The sequence below is a fragment of the Culex quinquefasciatus genome, chromosome 3, assembly GCF_015732765.1.
Source record: "Culex quinquefasciatus strain JHB chromosome 3, VPISU_Cqui_1.0_pri_paternal, whole genome shotgun sequence".
Classification (NCBI taxonomy): Eukaryota; Metazoa; Arthropoda; class Insecta; order Diptera; family Culicidae; genus Culex; species Culex quinquefasciatus.
This window is the reverse complement of record NC_051863.1, coordinates 184,390,751-184,411,822: the sequence shown is the minus strand read 5'-3', so window position 1 is coordinate 184,411,822 and position 21,072 is coordinate 184,390,751. Positions and strand designations below refer to the sequence as shown.

Here is a 21,072-nt window from a genome sequence, read left to right as displayed (position 1 = left end):
GTCAAAATACGTGTCATGCGCCTCCCTGCGACTGAAGATCATCGTGATGTTCGGGTCGGTGTACACTGCGCACGCACAGCTGTCAACAATCGCTGGAACGAATGTTTTGATGTCACTCTTGAGAGTGGTTTGACGAATTTCCTAATTACTTTCACTAAAAAATAGAAATTCTCCTAAATTTGTTCATTTAACAGTTTTATCGCTCGATCCAAGTGCTTTTATTTGGTTTAAAGAGTGTTCTGGTTGTGCCGTAAGTAGAGGTTGGGGAATCAGCAGTTGCCTCGAAGGAGAGAAAGAAAAAAAAACATCACAAGACTCTTGCAGCCATCAGAGTGGAAAAAATAGTAATTACGTGTACTTTTTTGTTTACACGACAGCGACTCTTTGTGTCACACTAGGGGAACTTCCGCTAGCGGAAGGAAGGGAATCCGTAATGACCAACCAGAAACCGACGGCCACTTCCCGCTTAAAGCAGGATTATATGCGCCTCAAGCGAGATCCAGGTAAATGTCTTGCTTGAAACAGCAACAAAAACCTTACTTAATTACCTTCACCTTGATTTTGCAGTGCCCTACATAACGGCGGAACCGCTGCCGTCGAACATACTTGAGTGGCACTACGTTATACATGGACCGGAAGATTCGCCGTATCACGGTGGATACTACCACGGAACGTTGCTATTTACCAAGGAGTTTCCCTTTAAGCCTCCGTCGATCTACATGATTACACCAAATGGGCGATTTAAAACGAACAAGCGTCTGTGTCTCAGCATATCGGACTTCCATCCCGACACATGGAACCCGGCCTGGTCGGTGGCCACTATTTTGACAGGTGAGTCATTACCCGTTGCTCGTCTGTAAGTAAATCATACGATTATTCTAATGCCGTTTCAGGCCTGTTGAGCTTCATGCTGGAAACCACTCCGACGCTGGGTTCGTGCGAATCGACGACCTACGAGAAGCGCCGATACGCCCGGCAATCGCTCGACTTCAACATGAAGAACGAAGTGTTCCAGGAGCTGTTTTCGGAGGTTTGCGAGGAAATCAAGGAACGGCTAGCCAAGATCGAGGAGCATCGGAAGGCGAACGCCGCCGCGACCAACAACAACACCACTGCCACGGCGGGTGCCACCGCAAATGGAGCCGCCGCCGCCGCCGGAGCTTCCCCGGACGGACTGCTGGACGTGGACGGCGCGGACGGGCCCAACCCGGTGACCGGTGCCGGCGCCGACGAAAGCAACAACATTTGGCATTCCCTGTACACTAACCTGATCGTGCTTATTGGGTTCGTGATCTTCGCTTTGATAGTGCATTATGTGATTAAAAGCATGAACATAGAATGATTGTAAGCCGCGTCGCGAAGCGCTTGGTTTTCGTACATTATACTATTGACTACTTCTACTTTGTGTTTGGGCGTTCGCGTACGGGGCCTTTTTGGCTCGTACCGTTGCGGGCAAAACGATGGTTATAACATTATTCTTATGTGTTTTATAATTGAGTAACCGTGAGTGTAACTTTTCTCGAGAGAATCATTTTATTGTGTTATACGCCTATATTAAAAAAAAGAAACCCTTTCCCAATTGTTACTCGATATTTTATTTAAAAAAAACGCTCTAGATGTTCAAACCTCTCCAACGGGATTTGCGCCGCTAGTTTCGTAGAATTCGTTCAAAGTGTAGATAAAACCAACAAGCAAAACACAGCATTATTTCGCCAATATGCATGGTTTAAAAAAAAATACTAAACACACGTTATATCACGAACTAAACACAAACGAAATGCAAAGCACACACACCAACACTCACCAGCTGCAAACTCTTGCTACGCAATAGGGTGTCTCGCGCGCGCGGTATCAAATCTCTTTCAGTACACGCCGGTGCTTGGCTGAAGCGATGCGGCTATGAACCAAAAAAAACGAAGCAAAACAAAACAAAACAAATAGCATTGGGCGAAAATGTAAGCGCGGAATCAGAGGAGATGAATCAGTAGGAGTAAAAGTATAAAATTGGTGATTTAAAGATACATATATAAAATATTACCTTACTAGAAATCGGCCGGAAGGATACCGCAGTATTTATTGTAAAAAAAAAGAACTTTCAATAAAACATTAATAAATAAAGGGAATCTATCGGGCAGGTTGACGTTTTTTTACATTTGTTGGGAAAGACCTCATTAGCTTACAGTTTGTGTTCCCGGAAAGAACTCCGCACAATACTGCCAGAATCACTCTTCAAAACTGCGTGTTTTCGAAAAAAAAAAAAAAAATATCAAAAAATACAGTTCATAAAATATGGGTATCAAATGATCGGGACTTTTTCATGTATTTCGAAAGTAAATATAACAAATTTTTTTTAAATTCTCAAAATTTTCACAAAACTACGCTGCCGCTCTAATCGAGTCCGTCCCATATGTAAAAACAGCAAGCCGAGAAAAAATCAAGTCAAATTTGTCCCGCCCATAAGGTTACGTGTAAGAATTTCACGAAAAAGTTTATTTTCTACGGTTTTCTGGAACAAAGTACTAAATTTTATTGGGTTTTCTGATAGTTCACATGATTTCGAACCAAACTGCATCACTACCTCAAAATTGACGAAATTACATGTGGGACGGACTTGCTTTGAGCGGCAGTACGTATTTTCGAAAAAAATGAAATTTCAGTTTCTTACAATATGGATATTATCAGGATTTTTCATACATTTCGAAAATAACAACACACAATAAAAATTACTTTCAAAAAAATTTAAGTTTTTACGTATTTTGTTAAAAATGTCAGTTTTTTACAATATGAATTATGGGAATCATAAAAATTTCGAAAATAATATGTATTATCTATTTTGAGTATATTTTCAATCTACGTAGTTTTGTGAAAACTATGAGTATTTTCAAACAAACATATTTCCATGGAAATGTATGAAAAATTCCCGATCATTTGATACCCATATTGTGCAAACCTGAAATTTTGAGTATTTTTTTCGAAAATTCGTAGTTCTGTGAAAATTTTGGATGTTTCAAAAAATATCTTGATACTTTCGAAAAGTGTGAAAAATACCGATCATTTAATACCCATATTGTAAAAAACAAACTTATATTTTGAGTACTTTTTCAAATAAACGTAGTTTTGCGATTTTTTTTTTGTATTTTCAAAAAATTGTGATATTAGCATCTAATTCCAGCGTGCCTCTAATGTTGCCATATCAGCACTTTGACATTCGATTACTGCTCATTAAAAGCCTTTTCAACTGAGATCGAGTGATAAATAGCTCAATAAGAAGGGAGCAAGCAAGTTTCTATCAAAAGTTGTGCAACATCAGTTGTTTAAATAGTGAAAATCAGCAAATTGGATGGAGTTAGGAGCGAGTCCTTAACCAGCCAAAGATACGAGAATTTCCCCTACTTTCGAAATATAAGAAGTAAAACGTTCATTTTTTTCGAAAACCTGAAATTTGCAGTATTTTTTCAAAAAATGCGTAGTTCTGTGAACATTTTGAGTATTTCAAAAAATGATGTTGTTACTTTCGAAATGTATGAAAAATACCGATCATTTAATACCCATTGTTGCGACGGAGCGCGTCCGAAGCAGCCCCTTGTTCTGCGTCAGTGTCAGTGTTTTGTGATTGTTTGACTGGTGCCCGTGCTGTCGCTTAGAAATAAAGAAAATAAGATCAAAACAATTTGAGTAAGCGGGAGCACGGGCGCAGCTGAAGAATTCAGTAACAACATTTCAAAAGGGCGAAACCTACGATCCTGCCGTTTCGAGAAAATCAACATTCAAAATTTTGCAACTCCGATCAATTCCTATTTTCACAAAAAAACATGAAAACCATCATTTTTTTTCAAAACGTAATAGAAAATAGCAATAATTTCATCACAGAGAGCAATTTGAAATTAATTAAGGTGTTTTTGCTATTAAAAATTGAGAAAAACAAATTACGCCTTTTTGAAGAGCGTGCCTCCATTTTCGCCCCACCGTATTCGCCACCCACTCAACCAAAACAACGGTTTAGCCCGTCAGGTTACGCCACAAAGCAAAAGTAAACAACAGATTCGCCCTTTTGTTTTTGTTCATTTTTCGGGTTTTTAAAGAAAAAGTGGTGAAACAACTATTTTATCATTGTGAAACGTTACAGTCAGTGATAATACAGTGATATTTGCAACCTCAGTGATAAAAAATTGGTCTAGAAAGCCTTCATAAGGAGTCCGATTCAGGCCAAGACTCGTTGAGCTAGGATACACCGTAAGTAGCAAGTTGGTTTGACGATGTGGTCTATATTGAAGTGACGTTCCTTGGGGTGTCCCCGCCGGAAGTGGGAGACACCATCCGGCCATCTCAATCTTTGCATAGCTTCGATGGTTACGGAGGCGATGATTTTGTACGGCATTCCACCTTAACCTCCCTACACTAACTTTTTGTCCTGCAAATGCTCAACCTAGAATCCCCGGATGTCCCAAGAACCGGTAAATTATGGACCTTCACATCTAGTTTGTGAATCCAGACCAGATCCGATACTACAATAATTGAAATTAAAAAGTTATGTATTTAGGATCATACAAATCTGTGTGTTTTTGTGGAATTGTGGTCAGAGACATCAAAAACATACATTTTGATCCATTTTGAGGATTGTCAGGTTAAAATTCACTAAATTATAACGAAAAATTAGTGTTTCTAAATATACGTCGGAACTTGCAGAAAACACTACATTCGCCCTCGTGATTGGATGAAAACACAAGGGCGGAAACTCAATTTGGTTTGTTTTGATTGATGTTGTTGATTAGCCCTTTTGTTTTTTGCTTGTAAAACTACGTATTTTCGGAATTTTGTGATGATGGAGGGTGTTTTAGAATCAGTTTTGTTCGCTTTATATGATTCTGACAAAAACTCAGTTTGTTTACATCTGAGGGTTTCGCCCTATTGAAAAGTTGTTACAGAATTCAGCTGTGAAAAAACACCAAAGATGTAAGTTTAGTAATTTTTGTGAACTATTAGTGTTACTTATTAATAAACAAACTTTAGTTTTGTAGCGAGTGGAAAAGAATGAAGTTTTCTTTTAATCACTCCGCTGACAGAACCGGTGCCCGGTTCAGGACATCCTCCGCGACTCAACACCCATATTGTAAAAAAAAACTTATATTTGGAGTATTTTTTCGAAAATACCAAAAATGTGTTTTCACTTCCGAAATATATGAAAAAATCCCGTCCATTTAATACTAAAAAGCTATTAATTATGCAAAAGCTAAAAGTTTAATATTTATTAGAAAATACGTAGTTTTGTGAAAATTTTGAGATTTTAGAAAAATAGTGGTATTACTTTTGAAATGTATGAAAAAAAATCCGATCATTTGATACCCATATTGTAAAAACCTGAAATTTTGAGTAATTTTTCAAAATGCGTAGATCTGTGAAAATTTAGAGTATTTCAAAAAATTTTGTTGTTACTTCCAAAATGCTTTTTCAAAAAAATGTTTTATTACTTTTGGAATGTATGAAAACATCCCATTCATTTGATACCCATATTGTAAAAAACTGAAATTACTTTTGTTTCGAAAATACGTAGTTTTGTGAAAATTTGGAGTATCTTAAAAAAATGTGTTATTACTTTTGAAATGTATGAAAAAATACGATCATTTGATACCCATATTGTTAAAAAAAATAACGCCGACTCAAAATCTAATCCGTATGATTTGATTTTTTTTTTTATTTTGATAAAATATATTAGGACCATCCATAAACCACGTGGACACTTTTTTGGAAGTCTCCAACCCCTCGTCTTTCCGTCCCTCGTGAGTCGTGGACAATTGAGTCCTAAAATTAATCTTAACTTTGTGATACAGTCGACTCTCTGGTTGTCAATATCCAAGGGACCGTCAAGGAAGAGAATCATCAGTTTACAGAACGATTCAAAATGAAGACTCGATTGAAATTTGTTTTTTCTTGCTGACCAGCTATAGAGTTATCTACGTGCGCATGTATTGCGTGTACGTACACGAAAAAGATTGAGGTTAAATTTTGTACCGACCAGCAAATCAAATGGTTTGCTAGTGTGCGTGAGAGCGGGCTTAGATAACTCTATGGGAGAGAATCATGACCATCATGACAACGTCCAGCAAACAAAAACAAAGAAATGTCAAACACCCTTCCAAGCTTCGTTTCTCAAAGAAAAATGTCTATGCAAGCCATGAGAAAGTGAACTGATTGACAACCGGAATAGATGTTTAAGGCAAATAGAATCCAAGGGACCGTCGAGGAAGAGATCCTTCAAGCAAGAGAAAATATCGAGGAATAAAGACAATCAAAGTATGCAGTTTGAAGGGACTGAAGAAATCATCGGTACATGAGCCATATTGATATCGAGAAGATCGACAGCCAGAGAGTCGACTGTATTATTGTTCACAACGATAAACCTTATTTTGTTGAGAACAATGACAATAAATTTTTGAAAGCAAATATTTTTCAAAGTTTATGTCGCCTCCCTCCCCACTCCACCCTCAAAATCAGGCCGAAAATTCAGGGAAAAAAAATGGTTTTGCAAAACATAAAACAAAATAGAACTTTAATCAATTGAACACCAATTGAAATGCATTTTCTTGCGTTTATAATCATATTTAGCATTATTAAACTTCTGCAAAAATATATAGAATTATTATGATATAATTATATACATAGAATTTTTATGAAATACCACAAAAAAAAAAATTTGCGAAAAAAAATCCCTTTAAAACATAGATATTTTGAAAACCAAGATTGCAAAACAACTGGACTGGTGTATAATGCATTTCAAAACACTTTTTTCATGCAAAAATTATAACCTTGGCTTGCAGTTTAATTTTTTATTTTTTTTAAACTTTGGCCAGATGCCCACACTTTAATATTAAAGTATTTTCAATCGGAAAGAACATCACCGATTTATTTTAATGATATATACATTTTATTACATTCTAAATAGTTGACGAATCTTTTCGCACTCTTCGGCAAAGTTGTTCCATGGAACACGATCTATGAGCTCATGTGGTTTTCAGGGTGACCACTCAAATCCCATTTTCAAATTCCCGACTTTTTTCCAGACTTTTTCAGAAAGCTCTAATAATGGAATTTCTTATTTAAAGAATGATTTCAAACAAAAAACTATCTAAATCTTTTCATCATCTAAAATTCATCATTATGTTAAATCAAAGAACGATTAAAACCTCGATTAAAACATAATTGCTATTATTATTCTTCCAAAGGATTTAGAAAATTGTTAAGGAATTCATAAAAAAATGTTTTTGCCAAGTTCCCATTTCAATTTTGTATTTTTTTATATTGAATTTTTTAATCAATATTATTTTATCTAGTGGTCAGATTTAAATTTTATGAAAATTCAGTTTGATATGATTTTTTGTCTTCCTACTTATTTTAAGCAGAATGTTAAAAGATACATTTTTTAAAACAATTTTGCAATAACTCAAAATCTTTTGTATTTTTTTTTGCAATTTCAATATTTTCTTCATGTTTTCAAAACGAAAAAAGTGTTTCAATTTTGGATTTTATTCGATACTTAAGTTTTCCGAAAACTGAAAATCATGCTTTATCTATACTGCCGTTCTACGCATTATTGTCCCATGTCATTTTTTGACGATTTTGACTTTTTTACATTTTTAAGTTTAGTTTGACGTATACTTTAAGAAAAAAACATAAAATCTGGTACTTTGTTCGGAATCTCATTGAAAACAACACCAAGCCTGTTTGTCCCATCGTTAAACTTCTACGCATAATTGTCCCACCAAGTATTTTCTTACACGGAATCATTAGTTTGCTAAGCATTATGCCCGAGGGGTGAGACACATCTAATCAATTATGTTTTTCTTAGTTAATTAGCGATGATATTAGTCAATAAGTTAATTGATTAGCGCTGATTTGACAGAAACAATCCCACCCTGCTTTGAAAGAGCTTGGGATTGGGAAAATGTCATAATGACAGCTGTTAAATCTGTTGCTTCGATGAAATTTTGAAATAGGGTTAGAAAAACGGTTCCACCTACGGATTTTTCCGGAAAGAAGTTCCTTGTTGAAGAGGATGCCGAATCGTCAATGTGTGCAGTGCAGTGAAGCGATCGAAAGAGTTTTCCGGCGGTTGGACTACCGTTTGGAAACGCCCCTGAAGAAGCGTCCCGCCGAACACAACAACTTTAACCTGTCTCCGAAAGCGTCCCCCAATCAGCTGCTGCATCACAAAATTCTGCAGCGGGCTGGTGGAGCAGAATTGAACAAGTAGTTTGGCAAGCTAAATCGCAAGCGACAGGAGTCCTCCTCAGAACAAGCGTGTACTTTACTAGGACATCCGGCTGTGGTCAGACGGGGAATCGTGGCGAAAACGATGCCAAAGAGAATGAATCCGAAAAGCTCGGTCCTTCTACGAAATTAAGTATGTCGTCTGCTAGGATCGAATGATCTTAAAAGGGACTAATTCTGATGTTCTTTCCACAGAATGAACGCTGACTGAACGAGCACAAGTCGCCCGTCAAGCTATGCAACATTCCAACCACTCATGCGGACCGGCTTGGCAACCCCACAGCAGCGCAATCTGTCCCATTCGCTAGGCCATTCCTGTACAACTCGGTCACCCGCGGTGATGGTGGACGTGTCTCCCGGTCGCGCTCGCGCCATTATTCGCGCCGGATCTCGCAGTGCTGCTGGAAACATAAGAACCGCCGGCCTAGAAGGTTGCGGTAGGCCGTCCGGTTCTGCAGCGACAGCTTTAATGCGCAACCGGCCGTGCTCGGCTAGCTCAATGGTCGATTGAAAGGTAGCCGTACCCCGCATCCCATATACGTTGACGGATTACGCGGGGGTCGCGTTGGCAAAGGGGACGGTGAGGAAATGGTGCAAGACCGGGACACACCCTGCAGAGATGATAAGCCACGAAGCCCAAGCGAAGTAAAAGTGCGAAAGTTTTCCCGAAAAAAAACTGTTCTTGAGGTGATAGGGCATTGCATACCTGTGCTGATCGAGGAAAATATCTAGAGAAAGACCTTCCTCTAAGAATGTTTAAGCTGTATTTGAATGTATTGTTTGAAATTTTAATAAAATGTAAATTTTGCTGTGTTTTTCTCTAGCCAGCACGATGATGGGGTTCCCGAGGGTTAGTTACTTTCTTGTCGTTGATTTGAGACAAACACCGCCCGGGAATTCCGCCGGCTAGGCAAGTCTCTGTGGTCAACTACTTAACGTTTCCCGGTGTATACTTTAGAAGAAGTCGTTCCGAATCGGCATCAAAACCGGTTACTGGATTCCGTAACGATTATGGTACCGCACATTTTGGATGATGATGAATTAAATATAAAGTTAAACACTCTAGGAACTTGTCTTCCGCAAGGAAACCAGATCTGTTACCAACACCCACATGGGCTCAACGGAAGGACCGACGAGCTGGCCAAAATGCTGCACCGTCTGCTTTTAACCACGCAAAATGCTTCCAAAGCGGACCAGCTGGAAGTAATCATCGCTCCCACTCTTCACGACATGCTGCATCATCAACTAGATTAGGACATCGCGATCGCATACGGCTATAAACACAACCCAAAGGCCCTCCCATATTCGAATCCGTCCGTTTCCGGAAGTTGTCCTTGCGGGGCGTCCTGGCGCGTCCGCTGCTTCCTATTTGCAGCGTGATTTGTACGTATAAGCTCTGGATAGCACTGATGGTGGCAATCTTTTCTGTTTTCCGAGTTTTCCACCGATTTAGTTGTTGATTCCAATTTAAGAGAGAAAATAAAGTTCAAAATATATTTTGGTTGGCTGCCATTTGAAAAACGGTCCCGTTTGTTTTGAATTTGTGACGTCTGTTCGACAGGCCAAGATAAAATCATATGGTGGGATTTCACTAATTGATTAGCGAAATCTTAATCAACTAACTGATAATTTGTAATCAATTAGCCGATTATTATAGTTGATTAGGGCATGTGTCCTGCCCCTCGATTATGCCTTGTTTACCTGTTGTATAGCAAGAGGATCACAAATAAGGGTGATAAACTGCTAACTGGGGCGATTAGGGGCGCATAGGGCGAATAGGAACCCACGGGACAATTATGCGTAGAAACACAATACTGCCGTTCTACGCATAATTGTCACATGTTCAAAAAAGTGCAACTGAGAAAAACGCGATTGAAATTTTTCGACCGATTTCTGTGTTTCTACGCATAATTGTCCCGTGGGTTCCTATTCGCCCTATGCGCCCCTAATCGCCCCAGTTAGCAGTTTATCACCCTTATTTGTGATCCTCTTGCTATACAACAGGTAAACAAGGCATAATGCTTAGCAAACTAATGATTCCGTGTAAGAAAATACTTGGTGGGACAATTATGCGTAGAAGTTCAACGATGGGACAAACCGAGGGACAAACAGACTTGGTGTTGTTTTTGATGAGTTTCCGAACAAAGTACCAGATTTTATGTGTTTTTCTTAAAGTACACATCAGATTAAACTTAAAAATGGCATAAAGTCAAAATCGTCAAAAACTGACATGGGACAATTATGCGTAGAACGGCAGTATAGTACTCGCTTCGCTTCGCTTCGCTTCGCTAGGAGACGGTGATTTTAGCGGATTGCAGACTGGATTTTCGCCATGTGATGTGATGATTGTCTAAGCCCAAGTTGCCTAGGAATCGATAATTGGGAATAGAACCAATTCCACCTGAACCAGATTCTCACCACCATGGCAGCCGTCCATTGCCGGCCGCTCCCATCTCCACCGCGCACCAGGGACAAGGAAAGGAATTGGAAGACGGGAAGTGTTGATGCTCCACTTTTTAAGAGTATTAAGGAAAATCTCCACGGTATCCTCAAGTAAGTTTCGCTTGGAGTTGGACGGTTTTTGGGAAGGTGAATGGTCTGAGGAGCCACCCTAGGCGAGTGGTAACGACCTTTGGCATTGTTGTTCGAATTCTTCGTGTGTTCTCATTTCTAATGGGAATGCTTTCAATTCTTCTCATCTCTTATTGGATGAATTCTATCAGTCGCCCAGGCTATTCATAGCGAGGTATTTTTAGATTCAATTTCAACTGCGCTTGCAAATCTTGCATGCAATCTTGTTTGAGTTCTGATGTTCAACTTGCATTCAATGCGATTCTAAGTCCGATTCTTGGATTCAACTATACCAGTCTGATTCCTCCTCAAGCTACCAATGCTCCACGGTTAAGTGGAAAGCATTTTGCTTACCAATCCTAAGGACAGGGGATCGAACCCCGCCGTGAGCTTGAAGTTTTTTCATTAATTCCAAATTCAATGAGTCCAGAACTTTCTCGTTGGGAGCAGATGGGTATCGAACCCAGAACCATTCGCTTATAAAGCGAACATCGTAACCATTCAGCCACGACCGCTCCTGCGTAGAACGGCAGTATAGTACTCACAAAAAAAGTTCAAGGGCAATATTTGGTGAAAAAAATACATATTTCAAATTACTTAATGAATTACTATTTACCAAAAAAAAAAACAATGCCAAACTCAAGTTGAAATCTGTTTTCAAATATTCAATCTATGTGATAAAATGAAATAGAATCATAACTCTAAGCTGGCCATTAGGTTCTATTTTTATATTATTTTTTCATAAACTTTGCCTCTTGTTTGATAAACAAAAATTAATAGAGATCATTTGATTCATAAAAAATATTATGAAAATCTATGTCAAAGACATCCAATATTCATTAGGATTTTGAATGTCTTAAACAGGTTTTCCATACTCAAATATATTGAAATAGTAAAAAGAACCTTAAATTTAAAGTAAGTTACTGAAGCACAATTTAGTGAATTCAATTTGAAACTTGTACAAAATATTACAAAATAGAGTTAAAAAATAATTTTCAAACAAGTATGCTTAGAATTCCCGACTTTTTGACAAAAAATCATAAATTCCCGACTTTTTCCTGATTTTGGCGAATTCCCGACTTTTTCCCGACTTTCCCGATTTCCCGACTTGAGTGGCAACCCTAGGTTTTTGAAAAAAAGGGTTAAGGGGCTCATAGCTGGCAAAAATCAAAACGCACCGATTTTACAGATAAATCCCATTTAAAATTCAAAGTCATAGTGCCAGGTTCCGTTCGAAACCAATCATGCTCATATTTGAGATTCGGGCTCAATACACCTAGGGGATTATGCCCCGAAATTCCCACCAAGATTCACCAATTTTGTTACATCCTATCCTACATACAACACAAATTTATCGATCAAATGCAACAATGATTTTAAAATAATCTTCCAGGACATTGTGACATTCCAAATAACTCCAACCAATCATTTTCAATTCATTTACATCATTTATTAAGGATTTTCCACCTCTAGTCACTATTTATCGCCAATGCTTAAAATCCACGAATCCAGCGTTCGTGTGTACCAATTCTGCAAAAAGAAAATCCCTTTTATCTGTCCGTTTGCGTTTTCATGCGTGTGATAAATGCCGCTCCCTTGTTTTTTCGGAAGCTCTCGTACGGATCCGAGTTCCTCGCCCCGTACGATCCCAACCCTTCCCGATCGTGGCCGCCCCAAACCTCTCCACCAACGGGACCCGCAGACATCCCCATGCCGCCGCCACCACCACCACCACCACCCATCTTCATCATAGGCAGCTGCTGTTGATGCTGCTGCTGCTGCTGTTGCGGAACTTTGTCTTCCATCAGCAGTGGATTTCCGCTCGATTTGCTTCCAAAGCCACCCCCGCCGAAGCTGGGCGGAGTTAGCGAGCGTCGATCTCGTCGGATTGGGGATCGCGGGCTTCGGTTGCGACCTCGTCGTGGGGATCGTGAACGACTTCTGGACCGGCGCCGCATCATCGGTGGAGAGCGTGCCCGGGGCGAGGGTTCTCTCGACTTGGACCGACTCCGCGAGCGATAGACACGCTTTTTCGGCTTCTTGGTGGCCTTCAGCCAGTCCGGATCGATGGGAGTTGGGGAGCGGGAGCGTTCGCGCGTGCCACTCTCCAATTCCTCTTCCTTTTGCTTGCGCGACGCGTTCTTCACCTTGAAGTACTCGTACAGGGCAAGCTTTTCCCAACCTTCGCCATCGCGCGGCCGCTCGTGGCTTGGAGGTGCGTAGAACGCTTCCACGGCGGACAGTAGTCGTTCGTTGGGGGGAGCGGGGGGTGGAAGACGAATCTCTTCCGGCTCCAGTGGATGGTAGTTGAAGTCCTCGAGTCTGATGAGCGGGACCATGAGACCAGCGGGCAGTTCAAAGTACGGAATCGAGGGCTGCACCGGCTGCGGACTTGGCGAGCGTGGTTTTTCCTCGGCGAAGTCCGGCTGCTGATCGTCGTCCGGGTGGAGGTGCCGAAGATGGCCATCTTCGTCGTCCTCACCCCCTTCGTCCTCGTTGTGATGGCGGCGTTCGTCGTCATCCATCGGCGGATCGTCAAACTCGTTGCGCCGATCTACGATGTCATCGTCGTAGGCTGGAAATTGAGACTGCTGCTGCTGTTGATGCATGTAGGGCGGCGGTCTCGACATGTCCGGAATTGGGAAGTTGGGCGGCGGATGCGAGTAGTCACCGTTGTTGTTGCCATCGCCGGAGTCGTTAGAGTGCTGAACAAATGAAAAGCTACGTTAACGACAATTCTTGCCAGACCAAAAATACAAACTTACCGAATAGCTACCGCTCCGATTATCGCTTCCCCCTCCTCCGTTGTCCCGATCTCTACCCTGCTGCTGTTGCAGGTTCTGAATAGCACCGGATATCATGTTGTAGTTGATGTTCTGATCAAGCAGCGATGGAATCGACCCGTCGCGATCGCTTCCACCTCGGCCACCACCCAGCAGTGGGTTGCCATTGTTTGAGTTAGCACCACCAACACCAGCCCCGGACAGCTCCGGAAGTAACGGCACTGGAGTTTGTTGCTGTTGTTGCTGCTGCTGGGCAGCGATCGCCGCCTTGATCGCTTGCTGCTCAATTTGTTGCTTCTGCTTTTCGAGGAGGGCCAACTGCTGGGTCGCGTGCTGAACAAACGCCTGGTGCTGCTGTTGATAGCTGCAACAAAAAAAAAAAAAAAAACCCCCAAAATCAGTTTCAGCAACAACTCAATCAAAAAAAAAAAAGAAACTCACTTGTCGAAGGTGCTCTTGGTGGCCTGGGTGATCTGGGCCACGATGGCGGCGTACTGCGTCAGCAAGCTGTTCTGGTACTCCTGCAGCGAGGACGGCGGCGATTTGAGCTTCGAGATGACGCACGCGTCGAAGAAGTTGCCCTTGGATTCCCACAGCGAGAGCAGCTTGGTCAGCTTGGCGCGCTGCTCGTCGGTGGCCGTCGCTGGTGGGTGAGGAAGAATCGGTTAGCGGAGCGGGGAGATGGGGGAAAAAGGTAGGTTCGACATACTTATTTGGGCGTTGCAGAACATTGGAATGACGGCCCCCTCCAAGCACTTCTTGAGCTCGTCGTTACGCTTCCGGATGCTGGAAGATGCGTTACTAATTGTACTTTGAATAGATTGTGCAACGTGAAGCTCTGGTTACAGTGTTTATGTCGTTAGGTAGTATGTACTTAATTAAATAATTTACGGTTTGTAACATTTTTAGTACATTAATTCATTATTTGAAATTATTATGTGAAACAAAGTTGAGCATGTTGATACGCAAGTTCTGCAACATGTAATTTTAAAACGTCATTGCTCGCTCAAATGTACCACCAGTTAATGTAAAGCAGTGTTTCTCAACCTTTTGCGATCCATTCCCCCCTTGACTGATTTGCAAGAAATTCAATCCCCCCCCTCCCCTATTTTAAATTTACTGGTATCAATGCACAAACTTTTTTTTTTAGGTTTGCAAAAAGATTACAGTTTTCATAACAAAAAAAACTATAGAAGGTATTTGAAAACGTTTTATTTTAATTTAAAAAAATGAAAAGCCACTATTCTGCGCTTCTTTTCGTTTAAATTAGGCCGATGCAAATATTTAAAAAAGTTTTTGTCCCTCGGCCCTGGCCGAGGTCAAGGGGTGGGGGGGGGGGGGCAAAAAAAATAAAAAAAATTAAATAACAAGCCATAGTCTACACATTTAAATGAAAAATGTGTTTTAAAATGCATTTTACACTTGTTCAGTTGTTTTGCAATCATTAGTTTTCAAAAAATCTAAGATCTGACAAAAACAAAAATTTTATCGAAAAAAAAGATTTTGCATCGAAAATTTTCAAAAAATCTTAAGATTTTTTAATAAACCCAAACATGCTAAAAATGATTTAAAACGCAGAAGAATGTATTTTAATTTGATTTCAGCTGGTTGCACTTGACTTTTCATTGAAATTTTAAAGTTTATTGTAAAAATATTTTTTTTGCCCCCTGATTTTTCGGGCCAATTTTGAAGGGGGGGGGTGACAAAAACTTTTAAAAATATTTGTACCAGCTTTACAATTAAAAAAAAAAAACAATTATAAAATATGTACAAATATTTAATAAAATTAATAATTATCTGAACTATTTTTTGGGAAAAAACAAATGTTGTTATTACTAATCAAAGAAACTGGAAGTTGCAATGAATGATTTTTATTTCGATCTAAATGGCGCAATTTTTGCACAAATCCATTCAAAATTAATATGTACAGCATTTTTTTTTATTTTAAAAAGGTAGACAATTTGCTAGCGAAATGAGCGCTTCCCTAACACCGACGGCAAAGTCAAGTACCTAGAATACATAAAACTGGCCACCGAAATCCGCTTCTCTAACTCGGATGTAAGCTACGAGTACGAAGTCTGGAATTTGCAAATATCAGCCAAAAAATCGAGAGAAAGTCGAGAATTTACATCTTTTTTTTTTTTTTGTTAAAAGTCGGGAATCCAACCATACCTGCTTGTAAAATCAATGCTAACTCATGAATAATTTTGTTTAGGAATCCTTGAACTATTGAGCAATTCTCTACCAAAACCAGAAGTGGATTTTATTGTATTTTTTTTACTTGACTCAAACTTTATGGGGTGGATGCATTTGAGCAGACTTCTACAAAATCGGTCTTTTTTCTTAAATTTTAATTTTTGTATTTTTTAATCCAACTGAAACTTTTTTGGTGCCTTCGGTATGTCCAAAAAAGCCATTTTATATCATTAGTTTGTCCATTTAATTTTCCATACAAATTTGGCAGCTGGCCATACAAAAATGATGCATGAAAATTCAAAAATCTGTATCTTTTGAAGGAATTTTTTGATCGATTTGGTTTCTTCGGCAAAGTTGTAGGTATGAATATTGACTACACTGGAAAAAAACTTATACACGGTAAAAAAAAATTGGTGATTTTTTATTTAACTTTTTGTCACTAAAACTTGATTTGCAAAAAAAAAACACTATTTTATTTTTTTTTTATTTTTTGATATGTTTTAGAGGACATCAAATGCCAACTTTTCAGAAATTTCCAGGTTGTGCAAAAAATCTTTGAGCGAGTTATGAATTTTTGAATCAATACTGATTTAAAAAAAAATCGAAAAATTGGTCCCAAAAATTTTTCAACTTCATTTTTCGATGTAAAATCAAATTTTCAATAAAAAAGTACTTCAGTGAAATTTTGATAAAGTGCACCGTTTTCAAGTTAAATCCATTTTTAGGTGACTGTTTTGAAAATAGTCGCAGTTTTTCATTTTTTAAAATTAGTGCACATGTTTGCCCAATTTTGAAAAAAAAATTTTTTTGAAAAGCTGAGAAAATTCTCTATATTTTGCACTTTTGAACTTTGTTGTTACGACCCTTAGTTGCTGAGATATTGCCAAGCAAAGGTTTAAAAACAGGAAAATTGATGTTTTCTAAGTCCCACCCAAACAACACACCATTTTCTAATATCGATATCTCAGCAACTAATGGTCCGATTTTCAATAATAAAATATAAAACATTCGTGAAATTTTCCGATCTTTTCGAAAAAAATATTTTCAAAATTTTCAAACCAAGACTAACATTTTAAAAGGGCGTAATATTGAATGTTTGGCCCTTCTGAAATGCTAGTTTTGTTTTTAAAAAAATGAAAATAATTTTTTCGAAAAGATCGGAAAATTTCACGAATGTTTCATGTGTTAACATTGAAAATCGGACCATTAGTTGCTGAGATATCGACATTAGAAAATGGTGTGTTGTTTGGGTGAGACTTAGAAAACATCAATTTTCCTGTTTTTAAACCTTTGCTTGGCAATATCTCAGCAACTAAGGGTCGTAACAACAAAGTTCAAAAGTGCAAAATATAGAGAATTTTCTCAGCTTTTCAAAAATATCTTTTTCAAAAATGGGCAAACATGTGCACTAATTTAAAAAAAATGAAAAACTGCGACTATTTTCAAAAAAGTCACCAAAAATGGATTTAACTTGAAAACGATGCACTTTATCAAAATTTCACTGGAGTACTTTTTGATTGCAAATTTGATTTTACATCGAAAATTGAAGTTGAAAAATTTTTGCAACCAGTTTTTCGATTTTTTGAAAAAATCAGTATTGATTCAAAAATTCATAACTCGCTCAAAGATTTTTTGCACAACCTGGAAATTTCTGAAAAGTTTGCAGTTTATGTCCTCTAAAACATAAACTAAATCAAACTTTCGGTGGCTATAAGAACTTTTTTAAAAATCTATAAAATACTTTTCGATTGCAAATTCAAATTTCCATGACAAATTAGGCAAAAAATGTAATGTATGAAATCTCGCTTTTTCAAAAAAAAAAAACTCTCGAAAATCAAACAAATACAAATTTTGGGAAATTGAGTTTTTGTGAAAAAAAAGTTAATAAAAAAATCGGCAAATATTTTTTTCCGTGTACCTATTTTTTCTAAACAGTCCTCACATCAATAACTACAACTTTGTCGAAGACGCCAAATTGATCAGAAAATTCCTTCAAGAGTTATAGATTTTCGAATATTTACGTCCACTTTTTGCATAGACAGCTGCCAAAATTGTATGGAGACTTGTGTGGGTGAACCAATGACCCAAAATGGCTTCTTTGGCCTAAATACAAAAAAAAAACTGTCCAAATCGACCGATTTCCTAAATAATTACTCTGTTTAATCTGTTTGAGAATGAAAGAATTATTTAGGACAATTAAAATTCAAAGAAGTTATGCCGTAGACATAAGTGAAATGGCGTTTTATAACGTAGTTGTTAACGGTTTAGCTAACATCGAGAAGAACTTAATATAATACATATTATGTGTTTGGTAAAAAAAGGATTCTAGTGCTCGGAGCGTATATCTGTGTTTGAGAAGTGCTGCATGATTATAATGGTAGGTAAGTATTTGACCCAAGTTTTTTTTTAATAATATTTTTTGTGAATCAAAAGATTTTGATTTATTTTTGACTAAGTTAATCAAAACAAAATTTAAAAAACCAGCTGATAAATTGCATATGCACCCTTTTCAAATGATGCCCCAGAAATGTTATACCTAATCTAATTTTTAAAGTATGTTAAATGAGAAAAAATGAAAACTTTTAACTTTTTAAACTCATGCATTTTTTGTGTAAAAATCATAAAATAGATTTAAAAAAAATACTTCATTCATTACAAATATGCTTCTCTCATATAAAATAAAAAATTCTTTGAAAAAAAAATTGAAAACGTTAAAATTACTAAATAAACATTGTTTTTTTTAAAGATTGATTTATGGTTCAGATCTCTTTGCTTTAATACAAATTATTTTTTTATGATTATGTTATTAGGTTTCTTTTTTATTAACACTTACATATAATTTGTTCAATAGGCTTTTAAGCTTTTTTTTATTTGCAATTTGTTCGTTTTGTAAGAAATGCCTATTTGGAGGCTTAAAAAAATAGGAATTCAAAAATGAAATTTGACTGACCACCCCGCCATACTAGCGTTTAGTAAATCCAGAATTGAATATCTAATGCCTCTCGATGAAGAATCTAACATTAACTACGTTGTTCACGGCATAGCTACTTGGAGCATGTGTAATTTTAATGTTGTTCATCAATTTTATTTTTTTAATAAAAAAGGTACTTAAAAAATACATAAAAACTTATTGCACAAGAAATCAAAAACTATGCATAAGTGTTCATACAATATTTTATTTATTTTTTATTACAGAATCATTTATTCATTCAACTTTATCAAACAAAGTAAAGCAAATATTTGTCGAAATGTATGAAGCTGAAGCGAATCTAGATCTAGATTAATTTTCTTAAAAACACAACTAAGAAATACATTAAGTTATTTTTGTTTTGTTTATGGACCGCAAATCTTAAGCCTAAACAAAGATAGTATTATAAAAAAAAGTGCACTTACCAGTGGTGGATTACATCATTTACTAAATATATGAGATGTAACTTTTGCGCAAACAAAACTCCAGCAATTAACGCCCTATAAGTAGATAAGATCGAAAAACAAAAATTCGGATTTCGCTCGGTTTGACGTGCGCCGCGCGCTCCTCCTGGGCAGGTCACATCAAACGTTTCGGTAAGTGTGTGTGTGCGTGTTCGTCGTGTGTGTGTTGTATTGTCCTCTGTCTTAGAGATTCTAAATGATTACGGTCTTGGGTCACCGGAAACCTGTGTGACACTAAACGCTGGTCACTGTTCGAAAGATTCTTTGGAACAAGACGAACATTTAGGTTAAACGGGTAGCCGGATGATGGATAGTGTGTTTGTGTTTGTAGGTTTGTGTCGTCAAATAGCTATGGTTGTAGGTACTTAGAGGAGGAAAAATACGTAAGAACGCTTCTAATTACTTTCTCAAAAGATACTGCGAAATAATTTGACATTTTCCCGAATCGGTACAATGCTGTAAAATCCAGCCTTTTCCTAAAATTGTAATTAACAAAAAAATATATGTAGATTGAGATTTGTTTGGCGTTAGTGGTATTATGATAAATATATAGATAGTAATTTAATATATAGAGTTGTAGTATACGATATGAGACTAGTGGCAAGATCGAAAGTGAATCATAGGGAAGATACTAAACATGAAAAGGTGTCGAAATGCCTCATTCTAAGGGGAAACCGTAACAGAAGATGACCAAGTTTGGAAACATGACGGCATTTTTTTTGGAAAGTTCGACACGGCGTTCGAAAGATGGAGATTTGGGCAGATTGGTTCTGAACTGGACTGGGCGGCGGAAGCACCGTTACATACCGTTCGATATGCTGTCCTTGGTGCACGAATCGATGATCGGTTGCAGGATGGCGTCGAAATCGCTGAGCGAAATTTTGTGCTCGTCCGATTGCTTCACGAGGGCATCGTTCTGGGCCCGTGTTACGGCTTCGTCAATCTGGACCTGCTGCTGCTGGAGCAGAACCTGCGGAAAGGGTTGTTGGTTAGAAGAGACTCCGACCTGTAATTCCCGAACAAAGTACCCCATGCTGCGCCTGAAGATTAATGTCCGACTGGCGGATCTGTTCCCGCAGGGCGTTCTGCTGCGTCGTGATGGCCTCGATCTGGGCCGCTATTTGGGCATTGATGGCCGGTTGCGGTGGTGGCTGCTGCGGTGCCACTTGAGGACCCGGTGGAGGGTTCGACCATATTTGAGGCATCTGATTGCTGTTTTGTGACTGTTGGTTCTGTTGCTGATTAAAAGGATTCATTCCACCGCCTTGTTGCTTCATTACTGCAATAGAATAGCTCCGTATTACTAAAGTAACCTTCCAACTTCATTTGTTGTGGCCAAACTTACGAGCTTGCTGCTTGGTGGCCACTTTGTACTGGTAGTAATTGTAGTATTCTCCGCCGTACAGAAAAGCAAACTTAGCGTTCCCCTTCTGTTTCGTTTTGGTCATCGACTCGAACTCGGGTCCGTTCCGGGCAACGAATTCCGCGAGCTTGTCGATGATGTTCCGAAGCTCTATATCATTTGGGGGCACATCCATCTTTAGGGAATGAAACTAAAGGAGAAACTAAAACACTACAAACGAAGCCGCGTTGGGGACCAATGGTGGCGATTGTCGAGTGGGCGATCGTGTTCCGATGAAATTTACACTATTTGCTTCACAGAACCCACGGCAAAACTGACCGCTAAAGCCGGAACAAAAACGACGTCGGTCTTTGCGATGATGCGAGAGACGCCATTAAAAAATCGTGTGTGAAAATTTTGACAGTTCGTCCCGTCGCGGTTTCTCGACCTGCCAAACCATCCCTGTGGCTGAAGTTTTTTTTT

General features: G+C 38.5%; 2 protein-coding genes across 3 annotated transcripts; one reads left to right on the top strand and one right to left on the bottom strand.

Moving 5' to 3' along the window:
* The first annotated feature begins 89 nt into the window (after window positions 1–89).
* LOC6041247 (ubiquitin-conjugating enzyme E2 J2) lies at window positions 90–2,134 on the top strand. 2 transcript variants are annotated; one of them, XM_001850485.2, is made up of 4 exons: window positions 90–250; window positions 378–503; window positions 568–831; window positions 894–2,134. In XM_001850485.2, the coding sequence occupies exons 2-4, from the start codon at window positions 434–436 to the stop codon at window positions 1,340–1,342; spliced, it is 783 nt and encodes a 260-aa protein (XP_001850537.2). In that variant the 5' UTR covers window positions 90–250; window positions 378–433; the 3' UTR covers window positions 1,343–2,134. The 2 variants fall into 2 exon arrangements, with proteins under 2 accessions (XP_001850537.2, XP_038117908.1); XM_038261980.1 differs by having other exon boundaries at window positions 90–260.
* A 10,130-nt stretch (window positions 2,135–12,264) lies between these two features.
* LOC6041248 (calcium homeostasis endoplasmic reticulum protein) lies at window positions 12,265–21,014 on the bottom strand. The gene is made up of 9 exons (XM_001850486.2): window positions 20,593–21,014; window positions 20,276–20,526; window positions 20,055–20,217; window positions 19,651–19,723; window positions 19,209–19,283; window positions 14,329–14,405; window positions 14,061–14,262; window positions 13,602–13,983; window positions 12,265–13,541 (listed from the first exon to the last, which is right to left on the bottom strand). The coding sequence occupies exons 1-9, from the start codon at window positions 20,783–20,785 to the stop codon at window positions 12,387–12,389; spliced, it is 2,571 nt and encodes an 856-aa protein (XP_001850538.2). The 5' UTR covers window positions 20,786–21,014; the 3' UTR covers window positions 12,265–12,386.
* Window positions 21,015–21,072: the final 58 nt, after the last annotated feature.

What these genes read in the sequence shown, in the direction of transcription:
- LOC6041248 (XM_001850486.2), bottom strand. Translation starts at nt 20,785, where the DNA reads ATGGATGTGCCCCCAAATGATATAGAGCTTCGGAACATCATCGACAAG. An exon ending in ATCTTCAGGCGCAGCATGGG is followed by an intron (nt 20,218 to 20,275) that starts GTACTTTGTTCG and finishes CCCTTTCCGCAG; the next exon opens with GTTCTGCTCCAGCAGCAGCA. An exon ending in AATGATGTAATCCACCACTG is followed by an intron (nt 14,406 to 19,208) that starts GTAAGTGCACTT and finishes CGCATCTTCCAG; the next exon opens with CATCCGGAAGCGTAACGACG.
- LOC6041247 (XM_001850485.2), top strand. Translation starts at nt 434, where the DNA reads ATGACCAACCAGAAACCGACGGCCACTTCCCGCTTAAAGCAGGATTAT. An exon ending in GCGCCTCAAGCGAGATCCAG is followed by an intron (nt 504 to 567) that starts GTAAATGTCTTG and finishes TTGATTTTGCAG; the next exon opens with TGCCCTACATAACGGCGGAA. An exon ending in GGTGGCCACTATTTTGACAG is followed by an intron (nt 832 to 893) that starts GTGAGTCATTAC and finishes ATGCCGTTTCAG; the next exon opens with GCCTGTTGAGCTTCATGCTG.